This window comes from Sinocyclocheilus rhinocerous, unplaced genomic scaffold (assembly GCF_001515625.1).
Source record: "Sinocyclocheilus rhinocerous isolate Xijiao unplaced genomic scaffold, SAMN03320098_v1.1 scaffold1561, whole genome shotgun sequence".
Taxonomy (NCBI): Eukaryota; Metazoa; Chordata; class Actinopteri; order Cypriniformes; family Cyprinidae; genus Sinocyclocheilus; species Sinocyclocheilus rhinocerous.
The window spans coordinates 639,282-665,795 of record NW_015652263.1 but is presented as its reverse complement, the minus strand read 5'-3'; the positions used below and the strand labels follow the sequence as shown (position 1 = coordinate 665,795).

At 36.3% G+C, this 26,514-nt stretch overlaps 2 protein-coding genes and 1 pseudogene across 5 annotated transcripts in view; 2 read left to right on the top strand and 1 right to left on the bottom strand.

Moving 5' to 3' along the window:
• LOC107714193 (gastric inhibitory polypeptide receptor-like) overlaps positions 1-9,923 on the top strand; it is a 22,881-nt gene extending 12,958 nt beyond the window's left edge. Inside the window, exons 6-15 of one of the 3 annotated variants that reach the window (XR_001636966.1) lie at positions 172-278; positions 661-814; positions 2,549-2,708; positions 2,903-2,963; positions 3,068-3,137; positions 3,596-3,684; positions 4,349-4,487; positions 4,642-4,683; positions 7,095-7,717; positions 9,847-9,923. Coding sequence is in view for 2 of the 3 variants with exons in the window: in XM_016519961.1 (XP_016375447.1) it covers positions 172-278; positions 661-814; positions 2,549-2,708; positions 2,903-2,963; positions 3,068-3,137; positions 3,596-3,684; positions 4,349-4,487; positions 4,642-4,683; positions 7,095-7,448 (1,176 nt within the window). In the remaining variant the exon portion in view is untranslated. Of the gene's footprint in view, positions 1-171; positions 279-660; positions 815-2,548; positions 2,709-2,902; positions 2,964-3,067; positions 3,138-3,595; positions 3,685-4,348; positions 4,488-4,641; positions 4,684-7,094; positions 7,878-9,846 lie in introns of those variants that run through there. The other 2 variants (XM_016519961.1, XM_016519962.1) reach the window with 2 other exon arrangements.
• Positions 9,836-15,992, bottom strand: LOC107714158 (cytochrome P450 2M1-like; annotated as a pseudogene).
• clip3 (CAP-GLY domain containing linker protein 3) lies at positions 14,092-26,514 on the top strand. 2 transcript variants are annotated; one of them, XM_016519960.1, is made up of 14 exons: positions 14,092-14,264; positions 16,809-16,957; positions 17,130-17,269; positions 19,442-19,535; positions 19,771-19,932; positions 20,197-20,315; positions 21,158-21,394; positions 21,496-21,631; positions 21,766-21,912; positions 22,505-22,639; positions 22,802-22,925; positions 23,544-23,608; positions 23,981-24,053; positions 24,172-26,514. In XM_016519960.1, the coding sequence occupies exons 2-14, from the start codon at positions 16,828-16,830 to the stop codon at positions 24,224-24,226; spliced, it is 1,617 nt and encodes a 538-aa protein (XP_016375446.1). In that variant the 5' UTR covers positions 14,092-14,264; positions 16,809-16,827; the 3' UTR covers positions 24,227-26,514. The 2 variants fall into 2 exon arrangements, with proteins under 2 accessions (XP_016375446.1, XP_016375445.1); XM_016519959.1 differs by having other exon boundaries at positions 14,093-14,264; positions 24,169-26,514.

The following is a 26,514-nucleotide window of genomic DNA, read 5'->3' as shown; positions in this document are numbered from 1 at the left end:
AGAGTTAGAAAAATGTCTGAAAGTCTCTAAGAATGAATTACTCGGGGCTCTGAAGCTTTGCCTTCATGTCCCACGCAAGACGTCTGAGAAGGTTCTTCTTGCAGAGCAGTCACATGAATTAAAATGACTTATGTCTGTATAGTGCTATTCTTTTGCTCACTGTCTTCACAGGAGAATCAGATGATGATCTTGGCCTATTTCAGGGTGATGTACACAGTTGGCTACTCTCTATCCCTGGCCAGCCTGTCTTTAGCCCTTGTTATACTTCTCCTATTCAGGTGGGTGACAGCTTTTCTTCAGAAAGACAAGTAGAAAATGGCACGCAGAAGAGAAAATGAAACAACCCTCACAGTAGATCTAAAGGAGTTGGCCAAAAATCATATTATATCATAATATTCCAAGCCTAATTCGTTCACTGAACCTTAAGGTTTGATGATCACACAAGTCCATATCATAATTAAGATTTCATCTCAATTAATTGTGCAGCCCTACATATGCAGCATGCAGTAATGAATGTGTGATTTCCCTGAGGATGTATAGTCATTTTGTGCTTTAACACTTTAACATGAGGTCATTAGCTTAGCAGCAGAATTGCAGTTTCAGATCTCCATGAATAAAAGGAATTTCATGAGTTTCAATGTGGTCTTTGTAATATTGCAGGAAGCTCCGCTGCACACGTAATTACATCCACACCAATCTGTTTGCCTCTTTCATCCTGCGAGCTGTGTCCATCCTCACGAGAGACGCACTTCTCATGAAAGACGCTCCTGAGTTCAGGGACAACAAAGATGTTTCGATCGTTCTGAGTGACCAGGTAAGCAGAAATACAGTGACTCTACACATACTCGCTTGAGTGTGTTCTTATGCATTGCAAAACTTTACTAAAAAAAACGGTGCTGTTCTGAAATGGGGAGACAGTTCCTCAGGGTTTTTTTTAGACAAGTGTAAATTCATGTTCCAGTTACACTTAATGTTGACAAATTTTGATATTTAAATAAATGAAACATTACTTCTATTTTGTATTTTTGCATTAAAGTATGTTCTTTTCATTAAAACCAAGTATAAATCTCCTCAAGTTTATTGTTTTGTAAGCATTATTTATTCCAAAAGAAAAACTATAAGAATGCAATAACAAATTTCAGATTTCATGTATATTTTATTTGTGAACTGATCTTCAGCTGTTCTCTTTAATAGTCAACTTATTCTCTTATCATCAGTCATCAAAATTTGGTAAACACTGGTCACAGATCAGCTTATAAGTCATGTTTTCAAGTCCTTTCAACTTTGATTTTGACGTGACAAAGGAAGTTATCTAAGTGTGACAGTTGTACATGCACACTTTTTTATTGGTTTTCCCATTAACAGAATTATTTATTAATTCAGATTTGTGGATGCAGAATGTGCATAAAAATTAGGCGAAATTTATCGCATTAACAGCGTGATCAATTAAAGCATATTGGAGGCATTGCCTTCTCTTATGGGACTTTTCCCTATTCGTTCCCAATTACCCTCCACGAAACCCACCGCACACTTTAGGGGATGTGTTAAAACTCAGTGGGCTCAGGGGAGGCAAGAGAGACACTGCCTCCTGTCTTACCGTTTTATGCTGGTGTTGCTGTTGGACAGTGTCGTTTTAAAAAACAAGTGATTTATACACTTTTTAATGTTATATATTATAATATCTGTGTTGTTTTATCTTTGCACTGTGGATTATTTTACAATTTTGCTGCCTCGGAGAAAACGCCCCTGCTAAAAAACTATTAAAATACATGGTTTGGTACAGTAAACCCAGAGCTGGGTGGATTACTTACAAATTGTAGTCCGTTACTGATTACAGATTACATGATGAAAACTGTAGTTAGTAATGTAATCTAGGTTACTCATTTTAGGTAATATTTTCTGACTTCTTTTTAGATTACTTTTTAACTAACTTGTTTTAAACTTACCATTAAACATACCATATTGATATACAGTAAAAAAGCAAAGAGAAAGAAAATGTTTTCATACCAACATCATAAAATGCATTAGACATTACATTATACCAGGGTTTCCCTAAACTGGTCTTAATGTAAGCACTGCAGGGGGTTTGTGAGTTGATAAAAAGCTAATAATCAATTCAATCATAAAAATGTAAAATAAATTATTTAAACCCTTGAACACTAAAAATATAAATATTTGTTTACACTGACTGTCAGTGTGACCACTAAGCAACATCAAACTGTAAACATGCAAATGTGAAATATCTTCAGAGATATTTCATGTAAATATTACATGTCAACGTGGTTTGGCTAACAAAAATATTTGTTTCATACATGGTCTAATTGCTTGAGAGGTGCTTTCTTAATAAATTAAGAATGATTTGCTGCCATTGTGAATAATATGTAATCATGTAATCCATTTAAAGTGACTGTAATCTGATTATGAGCAATATAAAATGTAATATACTCTAATTACAAGTACTTGATTTTTGGAATCTGATTACACAATCCAGATTACATTTAATCAGTTACTACCCAGCTCTGAGTAAACCTCCATTAAACTCCCACAGGTGATGTCAGGCTGCCGTGTGGCTCAGGTTTTGATGCAGTACTGTGTTGGGGCAAACTATTATTGGCTACTGGTAGAAGGTCTATATCTTCACAACCTGCTGGTGGTGATGGTCTTCTCAGAGAACAGCTACTTCTGTGTATACCTCTTCATAGGCTGGGGTGTGTAATATGCATACTCCTTTTTTTTTGTTTTTTTTGGAACAATTATCATGAAAATGAGAGCGTAAAACTTAATCAATTAAAATATGATAATATTCTAATTTAAAATATTAGCATGTGAAATATTTAATTAAATACAGATATTTTCATCTTGCTGTGCTGTTTTGTATTTCATCTATTTTTTTTCCTAACAGGAACACCTGTGCTCTTTGTGGTGCCTTGGATAGTTGTTCGTTACCTTTATGAGAACACCAGGTAAGATGTGCCAAAAGTCTTGATGCAACAGCTTTCTTTCATTTGGTTAAAGATTAAGAGCAGCTTTGCTTAAGCATTACAAATGTGCCTGCATATTTCTCAAGGTGCTGGGAGATCAACGAAAATATGGCATATTGGTGGATCATCCGAACGCCAATCCTTTTGGCGATTTTAGTGAGTCTTTACCTCAATTTGTCTTAAATTTGAATTTATTCTCTGACTGTATTGATAGTCACTCACATATGCTTACAGATAACTCAGAACGTGGAATTCAACCAATGGAGCATCAATGTGGATCTGCCCCGACTTTGTTCCAGTGGTTATTTTTGAGTGAGAGATCGGAGAATTCCAAGTTCCGAGTTGTCTGGAACGCAGCGTATGAATAACCAGTTAAATATACTCTCGTTCATGTATTATACATGGATGACTCATTAGTCTGGAGCATTCTTGAGGATTGTGTTGAGGAACTGTTTTAGTGCACTCTGAAATGATTGTGGCCACCGATCCGCCACACTGGAATAATTTATGCATTTTCCTTCATTACACAGGATGAGAAGTCTTGTGTATCTTTACACTGAACTTTCTATGTGTAACTATTTATATTTAAAAAGAATTATGACCATGTTTTGCAGGTGAACTTTTTTATATTTATAAGGATTATTCAGATCCTCGTCTCCAAATTAAAAGCACATCAGATGAGATATACAGATTATAAATTTAGGTAAGAATATGACTGTTTTCGACAAATGAATTTATATTATTTTCATCAGTATCTGTCTGTTTCTTTTTCAGATTTACTTAATCTATTGGTGTTTGCAAAATGTCTGTGTATGAATTCATCCATGTTACATAAAATGGAAATGTGTGACAAAGTGCCCTATAGCAAGCTTTTGATGTTTCAACCTTTTTTAAAGGAAATCTTTCATTCTCTTCTTCAAATGTCAGCCTTGAGGGTAGCATGCATTTTAAGGAGCTTTTTTTTCTCACCAGAGACTATATTTCTAGCCTTCAAGCTTATATCCTGTTTATGCGTAATGGAATAAAATGTGGATTGAAATCTGACAATACATTGGTAACAATGATAGAGGCCAGTTAGATTCTTGATTTAACCACAGTGCCTCACTGTTGTCACTTAATCTGCCTGTGAAATCTCCCTTAAAACTTTTAAAAACCCTAAAAGATTTAGATTTTTTTTTTTTAGGTTTTTTTATTTGAAAGAATTAATATAAAAAACACATTCTTTCTAAAAAAAAAAAAAAAAAAAGAAATAAACCCTTCACCTGATATTAAATTTGGTTTTAAAGAAAAGTTGATGACATTTTGAGGTGAAATGGGCTGGATTGTGTTTTGAATAATCTGAGTCTTTCATATTCTTGGTCCCTCAGGTTAGCCAAGTCCACGCTGACCCTCATCCCCCTGTTAGGGATTCATGAGGTGGTGTTTGCTGTGATGGCAGAGGAACAGACTGAGGGCCTGCTTCGCAATGTCAACCTGTTCTTTGAACTCTTCTTCAATTCTTTTCAGGTACAACTAAGGGAATCAAGAGAGACAGACCGTGTCACAACATGGCCTAGTTCATACAGTGTGCTTACTTTTTTGTTTACCATACGCTATTAGAATGTAGTGAATGTCCTTACAATTAATGCATTTTGACACAACAGTTCCTGTTGCCCCACAGGGTTTTCTGGTGGCCATATTATACTGCTTTGTCAATAAAGAGGTAAGAGGAATCTATTGTAATTATTCATCTATTATTTTTAAGTATACATAATTTTAAACAAATTTTAATTATGTTTAAATTATATATATATATGTATACAGGGGCGTCATGCACTCATGATTTTTGAGGGGGCACGTGGGGGCGGGGTCATGCTTGTCATGTGACACAGTAGCCACGATAGCACTGTATAACTGATATAGGCTTATGTTTTATTTATTTTTTTTCCTTTTTATTCAAAACATTTCCAAACGTGTTAACTATACCAGGAAATATCTCGATTCTCAAATATTTGTTAGTAAATGCATTTTGCACCTTTATAGATTGTTATTTGATCAATAAATGCTGATGGGGCTGATGGGGACTAATAGTGTAATCTATTAACTACACGTATGGGTGTCATGCCATAAAATATTTTTAATACGACTGACTTTGTATTTAATGTGAATTTAATAACAATATTGTAAGTTACTAATTATAATACTTTCATTTTACAGAGAGCAAAGAACATTTTCATTCAGTCTAGCCAGAGTTCAGACATTCTCAAAAACTCCCATTAAAATCACTGAAGCTGTTTACACTGTGAAATGAATATCTTACTTGCATTCGTACGCACATCTGCACTTTGTTGCACATCCCCTTGATTCTTAATATTGTGTTGTTACCTGAGTCAGCGAGCAAGTGAACAAAACACCGCGTTTCAGCGATGACTCATCTGAATGCCTCTGATTGGCCATTGCATTCATAAGCTCAACAGAATCGTATGTGATTGGTTATAATGCAGCGCTGTACAAACGCGTCTGTCTCTGGCTCAGCGCCAGCCAGACATGAATTTAGCAGCTGATGCTGTGGCGCACTGAACGATCTAATCACACCGGTGTGATTGTATCAAATATAAAAAATATTATTCTGCTATTTTTTGTCTTTTGGAAGCTGCATTTTAAAATTCACTTGGCTCAGAAATCTGAGGGGGCACGTGCACCCTCACTTTGAATGGGCATGACGCCTCTATATATATATATATATATATGTGTTGAAGTCAAAAGTATACATACACCTTCTGTAAATCCTTCAGGTCCCACAAATTCTTTTGTTTTCCAGCATTTTTGTGTGTTTGAACCCTTTCCAACAATGACTGTATGATTTTAAGAGACAATCTTTTCACACTGAAGACAACTGAGTTACAGCTATTACAGAAGGTTCAAACGCTCACTGATGCTCCAGAAGAAAAACGATGCATTAAGAGTCTTTAATATCTATAATATTAATATCAGGTTAAATTTAACTTATTTTGTCTTCTGGGAAACATGTAAGTATCTTCTGTAGCTTCTGAAGGGCACCGGCTCTTAATGCATGGTTTTTCCTTCTGGAGCATCAGTGAGCGTTTGAACCTTCTGTAATAGTTGCATATGAGTCCCTCAGTTGTCCTCAGTGTGAAAAGATGGATCTCAAAATCATACAGTCATTGTTGGAAAGGGTTCAAATACATAAAAATGCTGGAAAACCAAAGAATTTTTGGGACCTGAAGGATTTTTCTGAAGAACAGCAGGCAGTTTAACTGTTCAGAACAAACAAGGGACTCATGAACAACTATCACTAAACAAAAAAACACCGCTGTGGATCATTCAGGTAACAACACAATATTAAGAATCAAGGGGATGTAAAATTTTGAAACGGGGTCATTTTTATAAATTCAACTATTATTTTCTGTTGTGGACTATATGTAAACATATTTTATGTGAAATATCTTATTCAGGTGAGTACTATATAAACAATAACATGCATTTTGTTATAATATGCTGAATTATTATCAATGATGGAAAGAGTTGTGGTGCATAATATTTTTTGGAACCTGAAATTTTTTTTGTTTTTTTATTTTTTTTAAATATGTTAATACTTTTATTCAGCAAGGATGTGTTGAATTGATAAAAAGTGATAGCGAAGACTTCTGTTGTTAGAAAATATTTCTAATTTTATATTTCTATTTCTTTTTGTAATAAATGCTGTATGCTTTTTATTCATCAAAAAATCCTGAAAAAGTATCATAGGTTCCAAAAAAGATTAAGCTACAACTGTTTTTAATGATAAATAATTTCTGAAGGATCATGTGACACTGAAGACTGGAGAATGTAGTGATGACTGATGAAAATAGAAATAAATAATATTTTAAAGTATATTAATTATAGAAACCCCTTATTTTAAATTGCAATAATCTGTCTATATAGTTTGTATTACGTTTTAGTTTAGTTGTAGTTTATTTAGCTTTAGTTATTTTAGTACTTCAACAAACTAAAGGAATAATGTTTTAATATTTTATTTTTTATTTATTTATATTGAATATTTTATTTATTTAGTATTGTTTTTTTATGATTTTAGTTTAGAATAACCCTGATATATCCTGTCTTTGATTCCAGGTACAGTCAGAAATCAAAAAGAAATGGCAGCGATGGAAATTGGGCATAAGCATTTTGGAGGACCAACGTAATACAGGTAGCAACACACAGCAGGGAGGTGCAGGTCCTCGGTGTCACCACGACCCAGCCTGCTCTCCAGACTGCCCTCTGGACAGTGGCAGCCAACTGTCCTCGGACCCAACGCCCACAAACACCCAACTGGCTGTTCAGCATCACTACCATCCCGGAGCAAAGAAAGGCAAGGCGTACTGCTACATCTCTGCCCGAAAGCAGGTTCTGAACGGGCTGGATGTGCCAGCATTACCCCACTGCGCCGGAGAGGGAGCAGTGACGTTTTCTGAGAACTACTGTTGAACCATGTGGACTGGACAAACAAAGCCAGATATCATGGAGTGTCTCATTGTTTTTAACTATCAAAAGGATATTACTACATCACGTTTCTCACATTACGCCTGACAACCCTCTTTATTTGTGTTTTTCTGGTTTACCACTATACCTCATTTTGGACTCTAGATTCATTCTGTTATGTGCCAACATTGTGGATCAACTCAAAGACTGCCTACTTTACCACAAAGTCATTTATATTTTTGATTGCATGAGGATTATCTGTTCAAAGTCCACAGGTAAGACACACAAACATCACCTAGCCTGGAAAATCACCAAATAGCCATCAGTATGTTAACCCCAAAACATTTTTGGACCCTTAAGCCACATATCCAATACCATTTAAGAATTTGAGGTCAGTAAGATTTGTAAGAAATTACTACTTTCATTCAGCAAGAATACATTAAATTGATCAAAAGTGACTTTTACGAAGTTACAAAAGATTGCTGTTTCAAATAAATACTTATCTTTTGAACTTCCTATTCATCATAGCATGCTGAAAAAGCACAGTTTCTAATATTAAGCAGAACTGCAGTTTTCAACATAGATAATGATAAGAAATGGATATTAGAATGATTTCTGAAGGACAATGTGACACTGAAGACTGGGGTAATTATGCTGAAAATTCAGCTTTACCATCACAGGAATAAATTACTTTTTAAAATATATTCAAATATGAAACGGGTATTTTAATTGTGATAATATTTTACAAATTTAATGCTTTTACTCTATTTATGAATAAAAAATTCAGCTTCTGTGAGCATTTTAGAACTTTGAAAAAATGTTGAATGGTAGTATATCATAACTGCAGATGCCACTTGGTTTTACATTTTGTTATTTAATTCAAAGTGTTTCATTTTTTGTGCAGTTTAAGAGCCCAAATACTTTTTGGGGAGATTGTATGTACATACAGTATAGGCACCAATAATTAACTTTTTTTTTGTCCATGAACAGCAAATCAGTACTAGACTTCAGTTCCCCTGACATTGTCACATCCTCGCCCTGATTTGATATTGTGCCTCTGGAGGTGTTAAATATCTAATATGAAGGTTTTATACGGCTCTTATGTAACCCGCTCAACCAGGATGGCGTGCTCTAGGCGTTCTCTTAAACAGCAGGAAATCTAATTCCTTTTTTATGCTTCTGCATTCCACTCGATGGCCTAATCTCCTTTCATTTAGTGCCATGACAGAACCCAACTGTGAACTGTATGTCTACAATAGAGTTTAAAGCGGATTACTAGGTATTTTAGTTAATAGGCAACAGTAACAACAATATTAAACATAGAAACTGTTTGTTTCCAAAACTTTATGACGGTTTAAATCAGAGTATGCCCTCATTTTTGAACCACTCACTAAGGACTGAGATCAATTCTTATACTGTACGCCTTCTTTATTTGTTACTTCGCCTGGACATTCTTTTTCTGTCAACATGGATAGAAGAGTGCAGTAATAATAGTGATATCTATATTGTACCTGAGCTTTCACTGTGATTTAGACAATAGATTATGTTGTATCTAAATTCAATTGTATCCATTAAGTGGAGGTGGTTTCACAAAGAGTTGAGGTTATTCCACGGCTCCGTTGACAACTAAAGCCACCTAGTGGATGCAGTGAGAACTGCACAGATGTGTTGTAGAGTTGTGTTCGTCTCCTGAAGAAATCTTTTATCACATTTGAATGGCATTAACCGGGTGCTAAGAGTCTGTGGTCATGCATGAATTTGTCAAAAATATTGGTAGGATGTCTTTGTTGTAATGTGGTAAGGTTTGTCTAGGTCTCATGAAGCCACTGTTGTTAAACATACAGTACGTAGTTATTTATCACACGTCTTTCACTCATGTTTTGCCCAGTAATCATCTACATATTACAGAATAAGGTACCGTTCACAGAGAACAGAGTTTAAAACGTGAGATGCAGGGCAGTGAAATGGGAAAAATCTGGGCTTTTTTTCTCATTCTCATCTTGTTTTTAAATGCAAATATGAATTCTGTGTGAATGGCACTTAAGTGTGAAAAAATAAAAGCACTGTGCCGACTTAAATGTTAAACAGTTGTTAGAAGTGCCAATATCGTTTGACTTTTAAAATAGTCATTTATGTCCTTCAAAACATTCCACAAATGTCATGTTAGGACACCTAATATTGTGTTTCAGATCCACGCACACTGCAAAAAGTGGGTTAACAGGCTAGACTCCTTGAGGACAGGAAAGTGTATGCTAAAATGTTGTATTTGCCACAAAAAAACACACACACACTTGTGCAATAATATCATTTTGGACATATTTATTTCCATTAAAGCATCAAACTGAAATGAGAATACGATGAATGTTTTCTTTGTTCATTTTGGGCATGTTCCTCTATTTCCTAGGAATGGCATAGCAGTCGTATGTGCGGGGCATGCGGCCAAAACTGCACTTTGTTGGTGTTGTGTCGAGTTCCTCTAGTGGCACTGTGGCTTTGAAGGTGAAGTGCTGAAGGAGGGAAATGAAGAAGTTAAAGAGCTCTATACGAGCCAGAGCCTCACCAAGACACGCACGCTTGCCTGTCAAGAGAGCAGACAGAAATTATTCTCCATGTATCAGCCATTTTATTGTCTGTGATTTGCCCTTTAAAGGATTAACTGATTTAACATGGTTATTTTTGTCCTAGTATTAAAACAGTGAGAAACATAATTATTCAGTTTTCTATGGAATCCCGTTTCTTCCACCGAAAATCACAAAATTAAAAAAAAAATTTGGGGACAAAAAGTCACAATTACTTTGCTTTTTGGAAACAAAAAAACAGAATTGTGAGATGTAAACTTGGAATTGCAAGAAAAAGTCAGAATTCTGTGTTTATATTCTGCAATTCTGAAGAAAAAGTTGCAATTACCTTTTTTAATTCCATGGCTAAAACGGGCTTCTAGGGTGGGCGATATGGCCAAAATGTTATATCACGATATGAGTAATTTTATTTCATGGTAGTGATATATATCACAATATAGTTATTTTTGCTTTAAATAAGGTCTTTATGATATCACATTTTTTGATACCATAGAAATTTCATAATTCTTGTCACCAGTGTCAAAATCACAAAAAAACTAATAATAGCCTAAATTTTTTAAAAAAGTATAAAATAAAAACCTCAAGCTCACTGAAGACATATAAACAGTCCGCAATTAAATAAGAGTAAGAAACTAATTACAAGCAATAGGACAAAAAAACTACAGTAAAAAATAAACAAGAAATGCCACATATTGTAAAAAGTAATTGAATGTATAAAAAAACTGCATATTCTTCACTGTGTAAAGTAAATATATATTTCTTATTATTAAAGTTAAAAAAGTGATTTAGTCCAAAGCAGTGAGATTTTCTCTCTTTTGTTGTTTGATTAACATGAATGACAGACAGGAGGAATATTAGACTGCTGTCACTTTAAAAGCTGCCTGGATCCAATATACTGTTACACATGTGTTTTCTTTCTCAGCTGTTTGCTTTCACTTAAGACCTAAATTACTGTGTTTATAAAGATACTTGCAAATGACGGCATTTTGACACGTTCAAAATGTGTGTATATTTAACTGTTCAAAGCCTATGAAGTGGCAAAAATAACTGTTCAATACTCCCTCACTCACATGCACGCACCTCTCTGACAGCACACGCTTATAGTGAAATTAGTTCTCTTACTATTAAATTCACTTGTTTTTAAACCGCAATGCTTAAAAAATTTTCGTTATCAAATAGCACAGCAAAGTCACATGGGCATGTAACGGCGATAGAGATGATAGTCGAAAAACTCTACTGGTTGACAAATTTCTACCGGTATATCGCCCACCCCTAAGGGTTAGTTTTCATATAAAGCACAACATTTTTATGATCTAATATGCACAATGAAGTTCTAAACGCACCCATGCCAAATACAACAAATGCATCGTTTTTCTGAAATCGGCCATCTGCATCCAAGAAGTTCTCTGGATCAAAGCAATTTGGGTTCTTCCACATTTTCGGGTCTATAAGCACAGAGGATAGCAGTGGGAAAACCATGACCCCCTAGAAAAAAAAGTTTATATAACAAATAGACAAACATAAATAATAATACATAATTAATAAAGATCATGTAAATACATAAGAAGAATACTTTAGGAATGACATAACCATTGTATTCAGTGTTACACATCATCTTGTGCGGGACAGCGATGGGGGCGAGATCCATATTGCGCTGAATCTCGTGGATTACCGCATCTGTATACGGCAGGTTTTGTCTGTCCTCTACTGAGGACCAACGGTCTCGTCCTACCACCTCATCAATTTCCTTCTGAACACGCTCTGTACAGAACAAGTGAAAGTAAAAATAGGCTTGGAAAGAGAAGACATTTGTTTGATCTCACCTTGAACGTCTGGGTGCTTCATCATCAGAAGCAAAGCGTGTCTGACGGTGGATGAAGTGGTTTCTGTGCCGGCACTGAACAAGTTCCATACCAGAGAAATCAAATTGTCAAAATGATATTCTGTGTCAGGATTGTATTTCTCCTGTGATTAATAATTAATACTAAAATCACAGAATCTCAAAAGCAGAATATGAGCAAATATTTAAATGGGCCTGTTTGTTGTCTGGAAAAAGGATAAATACAGGTGCATCTCAATAAATTAGAATGTCGTGGAAAAGTTAATCATCACAATTAAAAGAACCAAAGACTTAAACTACTTCAGTCTGTGTGCACTGAATTTATCACAATTTGAGTTGAATTACTGAAATAAATTAACTTTTCCACGACATTCTAATTTATTGAGATGCACCTGTATGTTTCCATTTATTTTTACCTCTTGAATTTTTAGCACAAAGGCATCAAGTCCTGTGGGCACGAGGGGTCCACATTATTTATCCGTGCCTTGGCCTGAAGTTTACAGTACTCTCTGGCCTTGTCTACGTCTCTAAACAGCAGGTGATGTTTACCAGGAAAGAGGCTGACTAGCTTAGGAAATACATTATAGATCTATAAAGAAAGAAAATAAAGCTATTTATGCATGAAATATTCAGATGACTTACAAAACCAAAATATTATAACAAATTTAATTCAGATTTGGCTAAACAAATTCACTCATATTTGTTTTACTACACTCTAAAAAGTTCCATTCCACAAAAGGTTCTTTATAGTGAAAAAAGGGTTTTCTAAGAACTGTTCATGGGAAGGTTATTTTGGGGAAAAACACTCTTAACCTTTATTTTTAAGAGTGTGTACAAAATATACATGAAAATTAAAACTTCTTGGAGTACAATACCTGTCCAATAGGGCTACTGAGGACAGTGAAGACAGAATTTACTGTCTGAAGGAGAAACTTAAACTTGATCCTCAAATTCAAACCTTTGCCCAAAGACAATGCTGCAGATCACATTGGCCACGGTATTAGACAGCATGTCTGCAGGGCTGAAAGCAGAGCCTTTGAAGAGAAAATAACATAAGATCAAGGTACTAAGGTCAAGAGTTTTCAGTTTATGTCAACTGATAAGTCGAATATAAAAGAGGACATGCAAAGAATATTAAATGATTTTACCTTTACATTTTTAAACATTTCCACAAGTTTCTCAGCCTCCTCCCTGACCCGTTCCTCGATGCTCCTGCGGCCCATTCCAAAGTTCTTCAGCGTCATAAGAGTGAACCTGCGCATCTCCTTCCAACGGTGTCCACTGGTGGACAGAACCCCTGAGACAATGTTAACAACATTTCTAGTGTTATGTTAAACAAAAATGTTTTTTCCAACTCCCTGCTCTCTCCAACTCCCAAAAATACTAATTAAAGTGTAAAGATTAACAATGGTCTAGAGAACCTACCATATCCAAGTGTGATCTTCATCAACAGGGGATAGGTGGCCCTGCCGCTGAATTCTTCACCAAGACCAATCATAGTATCCTTTAGGGCTTGATATCCAGAAATGATCACCACAGGACTGTTTGCCAACCAGATAGTGAATACAGAGCCATACTTCTTACTCAGCTAAGGGAAGAACAGCAAGAACCGATGAATAACCATGAATAATCTTTATGCAAATGTATACTTATTTATAAGTGGTACAGATATAGTATGAGTTATAATGTGCTGTAGTCAGCAAGTCAGAGGGCAAAAAAAGCAAAAGCACAATTCATCTTTGAACGACAGCAGTAAAGGGAGCCTTTGTATAATATTCAGCCCTATACATTGCATCTTTAATACTGTCTGGCGAGAAAGATTGAGAATCTCACCTACATTTTAAAATTTTCTGGGTAATTAATTAATTTATTTATTTATTTATATAATGATTTTTTTCCAACCTAATGAGTTAAAATGCATATCCCAACAACCATCCAAGCAGAAACACCTGCTAATTATATAACAGAGTTATTGTATATTAAATACTGACCTTTAGGTAATACTTGTATGGTTCCTTGACATCAATTTGAAGTATATTTCCCAGCAGTGGATATGGAGTTGGTCCTGGAGGCAGCTGCCCAATGCTGCTCTGCTTTCTTTGACTCTTCCACAGCAATAACAGCACCAAGCCAGCTGTGACAACGTATAATACATTTGTCAGTGTCAATGTTATCTTTTAACAACTGTGAGGGGAAAAAAGTTTAAGCCTCAAGTAGCAAGTTCTAGAATGAGCATCAAGTTCGGTTGAGGAGATGCGGAGAGGAGAGTGGTCCAGCCGTGAGTCACAGCCGTGACGCAGGCAGAGAGAAGAACAAGGCGCAGCATCCTCTCCATCCTCCATAGCACAACAACGACTGACAAAAGAGTGGAAGAGAAATCGCGATTTTGAGGCTTGTTATCAGGTAAGAAGGCTATAATTTCGCTGTATCAAGTATCTGAAATCTTCGCAAAATATAGCTGGCCATCGTGTTTTTCCGCGTGAGAAAAACAGCCTGCTTTGTTTTTCATGTGCTGCGTGACGGAGCGTCCATGTTTTCTTGTTGACACAAGGCAAGACTGACATGCCTAATAAGGCAATACGAGAACACACTGCGTCTGTTTTTATATATTTAGACGCGAGATACAGATTTGAGATAATTTTGATTTATTTATCGACGATTTAATCAATAATATTAAGGGATTGAAGACTGTGTCGATTTCATTTGTGCACGATCCATTTCTGAATTACGCCCCTTTTTGGTAGAAAGCACAGGAGTAAAATACAAATTAAATATTCAGCAGTCAAGCAGTTTAGATATCTTTAAATTATATTAATCTTTTATTATGCTGTTATTTATTCAATTTTTTCTATAAAATTAACGATTCAACTGTACACAGATATTAGCATAATTTGCAGTTTATGTATACTTGACTGTTATGAAATATTATTATGTGGTTGCATTTTATTGTCTTCTTGGTAGACCTATTTTCCATTTTTGCAGTAGAACAAACTTTAACTCTTAACCTTGCAGCCATTATGGAAATTCACCTTTCCAAGCATTTTCAAAAAGTTTTGAAATCTGATTGAAGTGTCAGTTATCATTACAAGAGGTAAAATCTGTTACCATGTGGTCTATTTGTTAAATTGACATCTTTATAGTGAATAAACACCATCCTGTCTCCCACAGTCTGATGCAATAGAAGGACATTGAAAGCACTACCACAAACAGCTAATGTGTGAGCTTATTCCAGAAGCAATTAAAAACCTTTGAAGGAATACATAATATATTATTTAAAAGAGCAAGTGATATTGAAGCTCATATTCACTTTGATCTTTGTTTTGATGAAATAGTATTCAGAATAGATCAGAATGTCTGGGCATTTCGTGAAATAGGCAATAAGGAATCACAATAAAAGCTCAATAAGATCTGATAAATTAATCATAGAAAATATGTTTTTACAGAACAAAATCTAAACTCAGTGGAGGAGTAAAATCTATCATATAAGAACATGATTAATGGGCTTTTGAAGGTACCCCATTAATAAGTATTTAGATTTTATTATACGTCAGTGGTAGTTAAGTTGCGGTCTGCACACGCAAACAAAGCCAAAACCTAGATATTTTAGGCAATATAGAAATCCTGGCCAGGACGCGTCCTGGGAAAATGGCACGTATGGTCACCCTAAAATAACATGAACTTGAAATGCAGTGTATTTTCAATATTCTCTTTGGTCACATAGATTGCAGGCATACTGATGTTAAAAACCATAAAATATATCAGTTGCATGAAAAATACTACATGTCATGGTCTGCTTTCCAAATATTTGGGGTAACTTCCAAAAGATAAAACAATGTACTGTGTGACATAGTGTTGGGCTAAGTCTAGCATTCTCTGGTTAATTCCCTGAATGTTATTTTGATGGCTGATTGAGCAGAATACAGTTACGGGAATCTAAGACATCAAAGTAAATTGCAATGACTTATATTCAGCATGGATCTCCAGTAAGATGGCGCAGTGGCTTGTGAGGTCCGGTCTCTCCTCTGTTCCAACAGACAGTGCTGGAAGCAGTGAGTCACTCATCCTCTCTGCCAGACTCCGTACTAAACTTAGAGCCTCGCTGGGAGGAATAACTGTGGCGTAGAGGTTCATGATCATACGTCTCATATCATGTATACTCACTTGTGTTTTTGAGGAGTGATCAAACAAAAAGAATATTGAGAGTGTCAATGAAGGCTCGGTTCCTTTAGGGTGTGTTTACAGGTGGCTGCTTTGGTTTGATTAAAATGAACTCCGGTGCAATTGCTCTGTTAGTGCAGTTCATTTGAATAAGGATGAACGCTGCCATCCAAACCTTGGTGAGCACCTAACTCGAACCTGCTTTCAAATCTCTGGTGCAGTTTGACTGATATATGAGTGCAACATAGACCAAAGACATCTAGCGAACCTGATGTCACAAGATGTGACCTGGTTGTATGTTGCACACTATAGTTCAGTACAGGCATCATGGCATTGTTTTAAATGCTTTACACATTTTATAAGCTCTTCATCAGCTGGTAAAAATACCACCATATGTACACACATGCAGTGAGCGTGTGCTTGCACACAGCATTGATTTGGATGTTCGGTAAGTTCACAAAAAATCATAAAAGCTGTCCAATTAGGTTGTGACTGTATCTTTATGCCTTTTGTTTTGTATCTTTAGGTTAGGTATTAAAAATGACAGCGTGAACGCTAAGCATACCTAAGTATCATTTTCTTTTTTGGTGTGGACCAAAATAACCAAGAGAACCAAACCAGTGTGATTTTTAGTGGACAAAATTATGAAAATCAAGAAATAAATCAGTTATCATTGCTGGGTTGATTTTCTTGTACACATTTTATGAGCACTGTTCTATCCAATGTCTATAAAAGTTATGAAATTGCACTCTGTATTGTTATTTTTAACTATGCATTTTTAATGTACAGGCCCAAACACATAAGCAGAATGACTAAAGAGGAAACTTCTGAGGTGGAAGAGGCCCAGCCGGCCTCTGAGTTCATCAGCCCTGCTCATGAACCCCGCAAGAAACCCATAGTGCATACATCTGCACAGGCTCCACTGCCCAAGGACTATGGTGGGTTCCTCATCCTAGCAGTCAGATCTACCCAAATATATTACAGAGAACAAGAAGAAATCCTGAGCTACAAGTTAATAAAATTCCACAGCATAATGTAGTGGTAATTTTATTGGCTGTTGTAATAAATCCCTTTATTTATTATCTTGCATTTTGTTTGCTTCTATTAAAGCGTTTACCTTCTTTGATCCAAATGATCCGGCCTGCATGGAGATTCTGACAGACCCTCGGACCACAATCCCAGAACTGTTTGCCATTATCCGCCAATGGGTTCCACAAGTTCAACACAAGATTGACGTCATAGGCAATGAGGTAGTATTTCTTTGGAGTTGTCAGTAGTATAGACAGGAAACGTCCTGAATATGTGGGCAACTAACAAAACGTATTTATTTTACTTAAAGGGATAGTTCACCCAAAAATGAAAATTCTGTCATTAATTACTCACCCTCATGTTGTTCCAAACCTGTAAGACCTTCGTTCATCTTCAGAAACCTAATTAAGATATTTTTGATAAAATACGAGAGCTTTCTGGCCCTTTATATACAGCAATGCAACTACCATGTTCAAGGCCCAGAAAGGTAAGGACATCGTTAAAATAGTCCATGTGACATGAGTGGTTCAACCATAATTTTATGAAGCTACGAGAATACTTTTTGTGTGCAATGGGTGAACTATCCCTTTAATGAATGAAGACAGTGAACCATGAATAAATGCCATTTGTAGATACATATTGAATTTCTATCCAGCTGCGGGTATTTTTGTGTAATTGATAAACTGATGATAAAGAGTCTGGTTTCTAATCCATGGGTTGTGCTTAAACTTGTTGAAGACTTTTGTCCTCTTCACTCTTTGTGAGAGTTTTTTTTCCAAATGTTTCTCAGCTTTCTTTTTTTCATCTTTCTTTTTTGAAGTTCCAAACCTGTAAGACCTTCGTTCATCTTCAGAAACCTAATTAAGATATTTTTGATAAAATACGAGAGCTTTCTGGCCCTTTATATACAGCAATGCAACTACCATGTTCAAGGCCCAGAAAGGTAAGGACATCGTTAAAATAGTCCATGTGACATGAGTGGTTCAACCATAATTTTATGAAGCTACGAGAATACTTTTTGTGTGCAATGGGTGAACTATCCCTTTAATGAATGAAGACAGTGAACCATGAATAAATGCCATTTGTAGATACATATTGAATTTCTATCCAGCTGCGGGTATTTTTGTGTAATTGATAAACTGATGATAAAGAGTCTGGTTTCTAATCCATGGGTTGTGCTTAAACTTGTTGAAGACTTTTGTCCTCTTCACTCTTTGTGAGAGTTTTTTTTCCAAATGTTTCTCAGCTTTCTTTTTTTCATCTTTCTTTTTTGAATCATTTACACACTGGAGTGCAAAGTTTAGATGCTTAGAACAAGATGTTATATTGTCACATTTACATTAAGCTCTATATTAACTTTTGCCAAAGTGATTTGATTGCAGTACAGGAAAATAAATGTCAGCCGATTGAATTGATTTTACACATGTTGTACTGAGAAAGGGTCACAATGTTCATTTACACATTTTTTATTCAAATTGACTAACATTAATTGAAGTCTTTGTAAGCACTTGTAAACACTCATGTTCATATGCACACCATTGAGTGTGGTTGTAAAGATGTATGAGTAATGGATAAGGAGGTGTCTTGCTGTAGATAGGTGTCCCTAGAGGAACTGGAGCTGCAGGGATTGATGGCAGTGGCAATAAGCCTCCTACATTTGACTGATCTCTACATTGAGTCCTGCCCTAAATCAGCTCTACCTGTCAGGTCTCGGTGAAGAAGAACTCTCACTGCCCACCAGTGGGTCAGGCTTGTGGGTCTGACATGTGATGTGTAATCAAAGTAAAGGGTTTCATAATTTCAGAAGGTTAAAAGTTTTCACGACCTTCCTAACAAGACTAGCTTAAACTAGCCTTGTACCTCTTTTATGCTGATTTCACTGGTGTCAGAGAAAAAACAGAAAATCAATTTTTGAGTTATATTTTTCTGCAGGGAAATCACAGGTAGAGGATCAAAATTGTGAAGATTTTTAAAACATAATTTCAGATACATAATTTAGGATAGATGGCATTTTTCATATTTTTTACTTGCACACAAATCTTTTTGATGTCTTTTGGCATGGTGTGTAAATGGACATGTGTTCATTTTCAATAATACTGCACTCTGTTCAATGGGATTCTTGCATATCAGCTCCAAGTTTTCCACAAAATGGATGCTATATATTAAGAAAATGTGACGTTAAGGATGACTCAGCAATAAGGCTTCTTTCTATCACATATCATCAATATTATTTGGCTTAATTTTTCATCATTAGAGTGCATCTCACTAATACGGCTCTCATCCAGCTTTGAAAGTGGCCATGACCGTAATTGCCTGCAAGTCTGCATTAGTTATTAATCGGCTTCCAGTTGCATGGAAGTTCATCATATGTTGATCAGCTCTGTCACTTTCAGATATTAAAGCGAGGTTGCCATGTGAATGACCGTGACGGCCTGACGGATATGACTCTTCTCCACTACTGCTGCAAAGCAGGAGCTCACGGAGTGGGTGAGTGACACTGGAGTTGACGGTTGGAGGTCTTTGCCATGACTTGCCTTGCAATCCACAATCCAAATCTGACATTTCTCTGTAATTGAGGTCATTAAAGTTGAACAGCTTCTAATTCTAACTCCGTTAATAGCTCTAACCTTGCTGTGCATTGCACTCTTGCCAACATAATTAAAGCAAATCTAGCCTGCAGCACGTGACCGTTGCTATAGTTAACCATGTGTTTTCCTTTCAGGTGATCCTCAGGCAGCGCTCCGGCTGTCCAGTCAGCTGATAGCTCTGGGAGCTGATGTGAGTCTGCGCAGTCGTTGGACCAACATGAACGCCCTCCATTATGCGGCTTACTTCGATGTGCCAGAACTGATTCGTGTTCTGCTCAAAGCCTCCAAGCCTAAAGGTGAATTTCCAAAGCAAACAGTGTTTGTATTCATGACGGCATCTGAACTTTTCAGTAAGCCAGATGCTTTTTGAAACAATCTAGCCACATTCTCACACACAAGCTGAGGTAGAAAATGCAAAGTAGTTTAGTCATTTAGAAAATGTCAGGTATCATGCACAAGCAAATGATGAAGTGGCTAATGAGTATTTGGCCTCTCATTACATATTCCACTAATAAAGTAGGGTGTCCTTCAACATATCTGTCGCTCTTCTCTCCACACAGTGCTCAACTCCACCTGCAGTGACTTTTATCATGGCACAGCCCTGCACATCGCCGCCTCCAACCTCTGTCTCGGTGCTGTCAAGTGTCTGCTGGAGCATGGAGCCAACCCTACTGTCAGAGTGAGCATAATGATTTATACTTCACTTGAGCTAATCAGCCTAATTGGCTTCGTTCATTTTGAATGAGTGTTTCAGATGTCTTCGTTGGTCTGTTTTCAGAATACTCTCATCAGTAACCAGATCATTTTAAATGGACACACTGTATATATAAAATAAGATTCACAAATATATTCTACCATTCAAAAGTTGAATGGGGGTTGGTAAGATTTTCTAATGTTTTTGAAAGAAGTCTCGTGGCTAACCATGGCTGCATTTATTTGATAAAAATACAGTATAATGTTGTGAAATATTATTACATTTTAAATATCTATTTTCTATTTGAATACATTTTGAAATGTCATTTACTCCTGTGATGGCAAAGCTGAATTTTCAGCAGTCATTACTCCAGTCTACAATGTCACATGGTCAGAAATCATTCTGATATGCTGAATTGGTGCTTAAGAAACATTTCTTATCATCGATGTTAAAAACAATTTTGCTGCCTAATATTTATTTTGTGGAAAAAAAATTTCGGATTCTATGATGAATAGAAAGTTCAAAAGAACAGCATTTATTTGAAACAGAAAACTTTTGTAACATTATAAATGTCTTTACTGTCACTTTTGATCAAATTTATGCATCCTTGTTGAATACAAGTTTTAATTTCTTTCAAATTTTTTGACCCCACTTATTGATAACTTATTGACACCAAACTGTTGAACAATAGTGTATATTTACTAAAAAAATTACGAAAAACTGCACTCTGACTTTTGTTATCGACCCAGTAGGCAATGTAATCTCAAAATTATAAATAGTGGCCTGATTGGACTATCACTAACAGATAAACTCTCTGCATATTACAGAATGATAAGGGTCAAGACCCTGCTGAGGTTGTTCCTGACCCCATGGACATGAGTCTGGATAAAGCTGAGGCCGCCATGGTGGCTAAAGAGCTGAAACAGTTGCTGCTGGACGCAGTGCCGCTCAGCTGTAACCTGCCCCGCGCCACCCTGCCCAACTATGACAACATCCCCGGCAACCTCATGCTTTCCTCCCTGGGCCTCAAACTAGGGGACCGTGTGGTGCTGGACGACACAAAGGTGAGATTAGGAGAGTCTGTGTGTTTAAAGACTTTGCAGTGTCTGAAGCACCTAGGAGAAGATAGGATATATAAATAAAACACAATGCCTCTTTTCTGCAGGCTGGCACCCTCCGTTTCTGCGGCACCACTGAGTTTGCTAGTGGGCAGTGGGTTGGTATTGAGCTGGACGAGCCGGAGGGCAAGAACGACGGGAGTGTGGGTGGTATCCGCTATTTTAACTGCCCCCCAAAACAAGGTGTGTTCTCTTCATTTCTGTATTCGAAAAGTTGTTTTATAATTATTGTAATGACGACAGATCTGATTACAGTATTTGGATGAAATAATCTGATTTCTAGAGTTTAATATTTGGTGTACACATCTATTCTTCAGGCATCTTCGCCCCTGTGTCAAAAATCAGCAAAGCTCTTGAGCAGACCCCCTCTTCAGTCACCTCCACGCCAAAAACCCCTCGCATGGATTTGTCTCGTGTAACCGGCAAGATTAAGAAAGAGAAAAAAGAGAAAGACCGTGAAAAGAGTGAGTGATAACATCTATATATCTAACAACTATCTATTTTATATGTGTGATTTGAATTCTGTGTTGTTCAGTGTTCATCTTCTATTAAATTGTCATCGAATCAGTGTTTAGACCCAAGTTAATGTGTGACCACTTAAAATAAGTCTGTTATGTTTACCAAGGCTGCATTTATTTGATTAACAGTAATATTAACAGGGGCGATTATGGAATCGCCCTAACCTTCCCCCCGTTACGGTGCCCCTGAATATTACCAGTAATATTATTACAATTCAAAAGAACTTCAATTCAGTTTTCAATTGGAATTTATTATAAAATGTAATTAATTTTTTTGATGACAAAGCTGATTTTTTAGCAGCCATTAATAGTCTTCAGTGACACATGATCCTTCAGAAATTATTCTAATATTCTGAATTTTCTATTAAGATAGAAAACAGTTCCTTTAAATTGTAATACCGGTAATATTTCACTATATTACAGTTTTGTACTGCATTTTTGATCGAATGTAAGCCTATAAGCCTTGGTGTGCATAAAAGACTAGTGTATATCTGAAGTTTGTCATCTAAGTTCCACATTTGCTTTGCTTCTCCACCAGCCCCAAGAAAAAAGTCTTTGTCCGGGGTCAGTTTGGATCCTGATGGAGTCAAGGTTGAAGTTGGGGATCACGTGTTGGTGGCAGGCCAAAAGCAAGGGATTGTCCGCTTTTTTGGCAAGACAGACTTTGCTCCTGGTATGTCTAAGCGAAGGTCTGAGATAATGGTATAATATAATGATATAAGAATAAGCCTGACATGATGATTTGCACTTCTCTTATAATTAATATGAAATCACATATAAGTACAATAATGTGCAGCAAGTATTTAGAATTGTGTGTGTGGATTCTTGTGATCAGGATATTGGTTTGGTGTGGAGTTGGAACAGCCCACTGGAAAGCATGATGGCAGTGTATTTGGTGTGCGTTACTTCCACTGTCTGCCCAAATATGGGGTTTTTGCACCACCATCCCGTGTTCAGAGGTAAAATCTTCAACATGTAACAGAAAAAAAATGTTTTACAGATACACAACTTGGGTTATAGTAAATAGGGATATGTTTTACTGCTTTGGTTATAGAATATGAGCACACCATGCCTTTCATTTAGCTTTTATTACTGAATAGCAAACACATTTGCAGTAATGTTTCACTGTTTATGAAGGGATAACGAAAAAGTACCAGAACAATGTTAGGTAGGGTGACCATATGTGCCATTTTCCCCGGACGCGTCCTGGCCAGGATTTCTATATTGCCTAAAATATCTAGGGTTTGGCTTTGTTTGCGTGTGCAGACCGATCGGTGTATGCCATCGGTTCCTTGTGTTTTCGAAATGCTGTCGAGGTACTTTGAATCAAAGCAATATAGAAAGCCTGGCCAGGACGCGTCCGGGGAAAATGGCACGAATGGTCACCCTGATGTTAGGGGTTGAGTCCTAATTAAATGTGCTAAAATACCATCTACGCTATGAAGTCTTTGTAAAACCATCTATTATAAGGTAAAAAACAGAGACATTTAGTAAAATGTATATTTAAATCATTTTGTTGTACAGATTAATTCTCCAAAAAGACATCAACAGTATAATTTGATTTTTTTATCTTGCAGAATTGCAGGGCCCAAAGATCCTCAGGGTGATGGGACACTAGTGAAGAAAGTCCACCAGGTGACTAGTAAGTACAACGATAAGAGCATGTTCTTCTTTTCTTTGCCTGTTTTTAAAGCAACACTGCTTCACAATCAGAGTGTGTGCATTTGTATGAATAAACAACATTAGCTCACAGTTAGTGCTCCGTCTTGTGTGTATCTTGTTGGTTAGGAATACAGTGACACCTACTGTCCATAATATGTAATAGCATTAGCAATAAGTACTTTTCCCGTCTAAAGTTTAAAATTCAGCTGGATTATTGCATGTAGCAAAGAACAGAAATATATGACATTTATTATACAATATGTATAATACAATATGAATGAACAACACAGTCTCACATGGCAGCCTCAGCTGCATGGTTATAATATTTGTCTGTGTTCATCCTCCTATACAGTGTCCCAGCCGAAGCGTAATTTTAATGCGATCCGTTCTCCAAAAGACATAACATCTGAAAGTTCCATATCCAGGTATGCTTCTGTCCCATAAATAACACATCCGTTTGGCTGCAGCTGGGAATCTATAATGTATCCTGTGATGCAAGATTTTACAGCATTTTACATTCATGATCCGTTTCTGTTATAGCAGGTTGCTGTTCTGTTGCTGGTTTCCCTGGATGCTCCGTGCAGAGATGCAGTCCTAAATCCACTGGTTACATCTTTAATTCTATCTCCCCCTCTTTTTCTGTTCCTCCTCAAGATAAAATCTCGCCCACTCTGTGTACTTCCATTATTCGTATGTGCTTCTCTCTGTGAAGTACCCAGACTGCTGTCCCGCCCCTTTGACGGCAACTCAATAGCAAAAAAATAGTGCCTTGTCAAGTAACTAACGTCCTGCATTCCGATGATTGAATTATAGACGAACAATCTTTTATGAAATCAAAATAAGGGAAAATCATTCCTACTAAAAGCCATTCGTATCTCTCTATCTGCTCGGGGTTTTTTTTTTTTGCTAAACCACTGTGGGTAGATTATTGGCAGTATTCAAGCTTGATAATACAGTCATAATCCACAAATAACTAGGCTTGTACGTCTATTTTAATTTGTAAAGGTGCTTTTTTGTTTTGTTTGTAAACATGCTGTTGTATTATGTACCTTTGCTGTCTTACTTTACAGTATTTTATAGTATACAGCCTTTGTTTCCTAAGTTTCAAATGCCTTTAAGTGAACTAGTAGGTGACATATTATTAGTAAACATAAAAATGTTTCATTGTAACTGTAGTCTGAAAATATTGATGCTGCCAATGTGAAAAAGAAGAGGGTTTTGTCATTGGAGCCTAATGCTTTTTTCATCTACAGTGAAACTGTAAGCATATAGCTTAAAATATATTAATATGTTGCATGAAATAAGCAGGCATGGGCACGTTTTTAGGTCATAAACTGCTCTGAAATGAGGTGAGAGGCCTGCTTTAGATATTATTAGCTAACAAATCACATTTCATTTCATTTAAATCAACCAAAGCGCAAGCTCCATGATATAGCAAAAGCTAAATAATCTCTTACTTCAGAATAATGTACTGTTAAGAACCACTTCAATAATGCAACACTTGAGAGGAGGCATGTTCATTCTTGACCTTTCATAAAAACGAGGTGACAATAAGCATTCGTTCATTTTATAAACCCAAATAACCATACGAATCACAATCATGTTTCTCTCACCCCAAAAAAATAAATAAAACAAATTATAGTTCATCTAGTATAGTTTAAAGTGAAGTACAGTTTATATTTTAACATAAATCCTCATCTATCGTCTACAGTCTACTGTATAAAAGCTGTTAGGCCAGACTACCTATTCCTTCTCTCTCAGTTTTCACTCGGATCAGTTTTGTAAATGCTGTTCTTTAAAATCCTGATTGTGAAAACAGTATGTGCTTATGATATTGTAATTAAGTGTGTGGGTAATAACAGCAATATTTACTCTGTGTCAACATGCTATATGAATATGGATAGAAACTCTGTCTACTTTATTACCACCTATGGAAGCACAGCATGAGTAAAAGTGTCTGTCCCTAATAGATGACCTGGGATCAATTAACAATAGGTGAAATCACTACAGTGATCCCAGAGCAGACAGATTTTGTCAAGGAGAGAATAAAAAAAACAACAGCTTGGCTTGTGCACTCTCCTTTCTTGTGAACACTTGGTCAACTGCACTGATTTACAAAAAAGAACAACTTGCAAAATTGAAAATGTACTGCTTGAGCAGGTCTGAACAGCTTTTGATTTCTTCAGCCGCCTTGCCATCATTTCATTAAAGAGCAACTGAATCTGTGTGGTAGGTTTAGCAGTGACACTGTAGTGAGCAGAATAGTGCATCTTCTGATGGAGTGCAAAGGTTAGCTCACAACAAACCTGAAATTGTGCATTATCATTTTGTGACTTATAGAGTACAGTATATTGTTTTGTGGTGACTTAAAGTTGTAGAAAGCATCATTTACCTTAATTTCAGGACAAGTCACACATTTTTTTATGCCAAAAGGAGAGTAAAAGTATGACTGTAAATTGACTATTTCATATGTAAGTATCTCGCACTGACTGGCTCACCCCCCACGCTTTCAGAGAGTCTCAATGTGACATCAGGCATTGTCAGCAAAGCTTTCTGCCATTTTCTATCCAGTTGTGTAATTGGTATAGTTCATTTGTAAACATTTATTTGTCTGAGAAAATATATATTTTAATAATTTCACAAGGTACTTTTTTAACGTCCTGTGCTTTGTGTTTTCGTGTTAACTATAAATCAGATTAATGTGGATCTTATCATGAATTCGGTTTTGGATTTGATGGACAACATAACTGTAGCCTACTGCATGCTGTGTATAGACCTACATTTGCAGGTTTCTTTTTCCTACAGTATATCAGCATGAAAAAGCTTATTAATTAATTCAAGTGAAACTCAATCCTGACTATATGACTAATAAACATTAGTGTTTTA

Coding starts and splice junctions, on each gene's coding strand:
- clip3 (XM_016519959.1), top strand. CDS start 16,828: ATGACTAAAGAGGAAACTTCTGAGGTGGAAGAGGCCCAGCCGGCCTCT. Junction 21,395..21,495: donor TGGTGCTGGACGACACAAAG/GTGAGATTAGGA, acceptor TCTTTTCTGCAG/GCTGGCACCCTCCGTTTCTG. Junction 24,054..24,168: donor TCTGAAAGTTCCATATCCAG/GTATGCTTCTGT, acceptor TTTCTGTTATAG/CAGGTTGCTGTTCTGTTGCT.